The sequence below is a fragment of the Cryptomeria japonica genome, chromosome 8, assembly GCF_030272615.1.
Source record: "Cryptomeria japonica chromosome 8, Sugi_1.0, whole genome shotgun sequence".
Taxonomy (NCBI): Eukaryota; Viridiplantae; Streptophyta; class Pinopsida; order Cupressales; family Cupressaceae; genus Cryptomeria; species Cryptomeria japonica.
In genome coordinates, this window is record NC_081412.1 from 589115308 (window position 1) to 589119280 (window position 3973).

Sequence of the window (3973 nt, forward strand, 5' to 3'; positions counted from 1 at the left end):
CTTTAGGATCTATTTTGAAGCAGGGTCTCATGAAACAAAAAAAAAAATATGCCACAATATTAATTAAAATATTTCTTTGAATAATAGCTGCCCTGTTTTTTAGTTTCAGAACTTGTGCCTTTCATTTGAAGTGGGGGCTAAAAATTGCCCCACCACCTTACATTTTTCCCTCTATTTATCAATCATTTGAAATTTTTTAATTTCCATCAATTATTTTTTTTAATAATTATAAAATTAAATATATAAAATAAAAAAATTAGCAAAACCACTGACTTCCATAAATGTGAAAGCTTAAACCGCCACCCCCTTAAAATATTCTTAAAAAATCCTAACAATAAAGCATGCACAAAAATATGCCCAGCTCAAAATATAAGATCATAGTTATTTAATGTTTAATGATTAATCCCCTTACAAACAAATACTTGTTCACCATTCTTTATTTCTATGACTATGACCATTGGTGCTATTATGCCTAATCTTGAAGTACTTTGGCATTACAACTGCTGGTTGAGGAAGCCAAGTAAAAGTTTATTCACCTCCTCAGGGAATTGTTCCTGAACAAAATGGCTCCCTTCTGGGAAAAACTTGACCTCCAGATTGGGCACTTGAGATTTCAAGAAATCACTGTTGATATAATACTCCATTCCTGGTGATTTCAGTACAAAATCTTTGGTACCCGTAATTAAAAGCACTGGAACTTTAATAGTATAATCACTTAACTCCGCCAATTTTCCCCAGTGGCTGTGAATTAACATCCATAACTCAGACCATGTAAGTTATATAATAGAACATCCTTCATGAATGTTTCAGAGAAAAAAAAAAACAATAAAAATCAGTTTCTAAGATTTACCTCATAAAAGTAATATATGGAACTTGCACAGGGAAAGAAAATCCTGATTTCTCATACAGGCTTGAGTATATTTTCAGGTCATCATTTGTAAACCAAGATGGCAGAGGAGTTGCAGGATCATAGAGGTCCATGATCTCTTTACCCTCTTCTGCCATTGGCACTTCACTTCCAGAGAAAAGGGTATATATATTCCTTACCACTGTTTCTGTATCAAAACGCCCAAAGTCTGCCAAGGCTCTTCCGGGCTCCTATTATAAAACCCAAAACAGAGAAATTCATGAAACAAATTAGAAGAAAAGATATACAATCAGTAAATAAGCCAGCTTAAGGGTTGAAATTAAGTTACAGTAAGAGGGAAAGAGAAAGAGACCTTCCAATGTCTTATATAAAATCCTTGTGGTAACAAATCCAACTGAAGAGTTTCTTGGGCTGGTCTCATATAAGGGAATCCCATTGCAACAATGCCCCTCACTCTCTCAGGGTGCAGGAGACACAGATAATATGCAATGTTTGCTCCAAAATCCTTGGCCACAACAAATACCTGCAAAACCCACAGAAACAGGCATTTTAGATATGAATTTGGGATTCTAGAATATCAATGGCCTATAAATTCATTGAATAGAGTTTTGGGTACAGACTTTCTGAATGCCAAAGGAATCAAGAAGGCCGGCCATATCCTCCACGAGATCTACATAGTTGCCATCATTTATTTGGGAAGGCTGATCAGAAAGTCCATAACCCCTGAAGTCAGGGGCAATTGCATGAAATCCTGCATCTGCTAAGGCAATCATCTGATGACGCCATGAATACCAGATTTCAGGAAAGCCATGGAGAAACAGCACAGCTGGACCTGTAAAAGAGATCTCATTAAGGCATTGCCATAAATTATACGCTAAGAGCACATTAAGAAACCTTGAACAGAGTGTGAGAAATACCTGATCCAATCTCTGCAACATGTAATTTCAGTTCCCCTACATCAACATGCTTGTGTTGTATTTTCTCCATGAATAATAGAAGCACTGGACTGGGAAAAGGAGAAATTATTGAGAGCTGATGAAATGCTGTTCTTGGGGAAATGTTTACAAGTTTTATAAGTTAGATGAATGTCATAAACCATGTAAGTGACTGGGCGATGACATGATCGATTGAATAAAGGACTAGAAATTAAGAAGACTAACCCAATTACTATATTAGTCTCTAAGGCGAAGGTATTGAATACATCAAGAAATTGAGGAGGCCTCGAAGTTATTCTTGAAGAAATTAAGGAGGGCTTGAAGTTATTCTTCAAGAAATTAAGAAGACTAACCGATATCGACCAACCCATCGACCATATTAATTTTTATAGACAAAGAATATATAAATTATTGATGTCTATAGACAATGAAATCTGACACATGATGTTGATTCCGTATAATGAAATAAATAAATTAGATTTTAATTGGTAGACAAAAATAAAAAAATAGGACAAAATAATTTTTACTTACTACAAGATTATTATGACAATATTTGATGATGCATGAAGTAGTGGTACGGTATATGTGTACTCTTTTTTTTCTTATATGTTTATCAAGTGTTTTTAGGACTTTTTCTATTACATCACTTTCATATTAATGTTTCTAAAATTAATAATCCAAATCTTTGGTCTATGTTTCGTTGTTAGTTCGAATTTTTCTTATTACATCATCTTAAGATTAATTTCTCTAAAATGAATAATCCAAAGCTTTGGTCTATGTTTTGTTGTTAGTTTTGGGACTTCTCTTATTACATCACCTTAAGGTTAATTTCTCTAAAATTAATAATCCAAATCTTTGGTCTATATTTTGTTGTCAATAGTGACAATGGAGATGTTAAAAAATAGAGAAGACAATCCATTTTAAGAAATTGAATGATTTTTGTACACAATTGTAAAATATGTAGTAATAAAATTGGTGAAAACTATCAAAAACCTAGTCTAGGGTAACTCGAGACAAACTAAAATGCATTAGGGGTCATTTCCATGTTGATAAATCCATTTCAAGGCATGCTATGACCCATAAAGTCATGTATTTTGTTTTCTTAATCATTGCAGGGTCTCATGAGCATTTTGGCACGTGCAAATATGTGGAAGGTGTTGATTTTTGTGTCTTAATCTGAGAACACAATGTATGCATGGAGTTTGGATGGTGTAATTGACACAAGGGTCCTTGAATGGTCTTGTTAAGGGGTTGGGGAATTTTTGAGGGAGTTATAAACATAATCCAAGTGTTTGGTGATCAAAAAAGCCCATCAATTCGTGAGGGTGTATGACTGTCCTAAACCTTGCATTGACTGTCACAATTTGACAATGAGTTGAGTTAGTCCATTAGCGAGATTGGGAAGGAGTTTGGTATTGAGTTTTGTGTTGGTGGAAGGTTTAAGGAGGTACACTATCATCATAATTAATGTTAGAGAGTGTTGTGAAGAAGAATGGCCATGAAAGGAGTGACTGTCGTAAGTGCTTGAGACTATCACAAAAAGTGAGTGTTGAAGCAGTGAATCTTCCCTTGCCCTTTGGGTGGTTGGGAGGGTAAATACCAATGGTGGTATATGTTGAGTGGTCCTTATAAGAGTGTCTGAAAGTAAATTGGTTTTTCGATATCTAATACATTTTGTGAGTTGAGTACTAGGGGGGATTAGAAGACCCAGTTGAAGGAGGATTTGTGTGAATAAGGGTTGAGGGTGTTGGTGGTGATTAAATGTTGGAGAGTTGGATTGTGACTTAGACATGTCTATTTGTCCTATTTGAGTGTTATTCAATGGTTGGGTGAGGTTTGGCGAGTATGAGTGTGTTTTGGGGTATTGAATCCTTTTGAGTAACTTGTGGCCTTGTGAGGGGTCCTATGAGTCAGTGAAGGGTTGACACCTAATTGAATAGGTGAGTTGGGAGAAATATCACCCTAGTTGGTTGATTTTATCGGATTCTCTGCATCACCATGCCTTTTCGCTATTAATCCATTCAAACTTCCACCCAAAGATTCAATCTTATCAAAGTTCAAAATAAATTTCCTTGTTGTCCTTACTATCTTGCATCAACTTTCATATCACTAGGTAGTCTTTTGCTTAGAACTATCATCTTTCATGGTAGGATACCATCTCATTCCCTTG

The 3973-nt window shown here is 35.2% G+C and overlaps 1 protein-coding gene across 1 annotated transcript; it reads right to left on the reverse strand.

The window, feature by feature from the left end:
- Nucleotides 1-365: 365 nt before the first annotated feature.
- On the reverse strand, nucleotides 366-2112 carry LOC131857423 (uncharacterized). Its single transcript, XM_059209984.1, has 5 exons — nucleotides 1786-2112; nucleotides 1489-1700; nucleotides 1221-1391; nucleotides 851-1098; nucleotides 366-741 (listed from the first exon to the last, which is right to left on the reverse strand). Exons 1-5 carry the CDS (start codon nucleotides 1853-1855, stop codon nucleotides 495-497), a joined length of 948 nt encoding a protein of 315 aa, XP_059065967.1. The 5' UTR covers nucleotides 1856-2112; the 3' UTR covers nucleotides 366-494.
- Between the last annotated feature and the right edge of the window lie 1861 nt (nucleotides 2113-3973).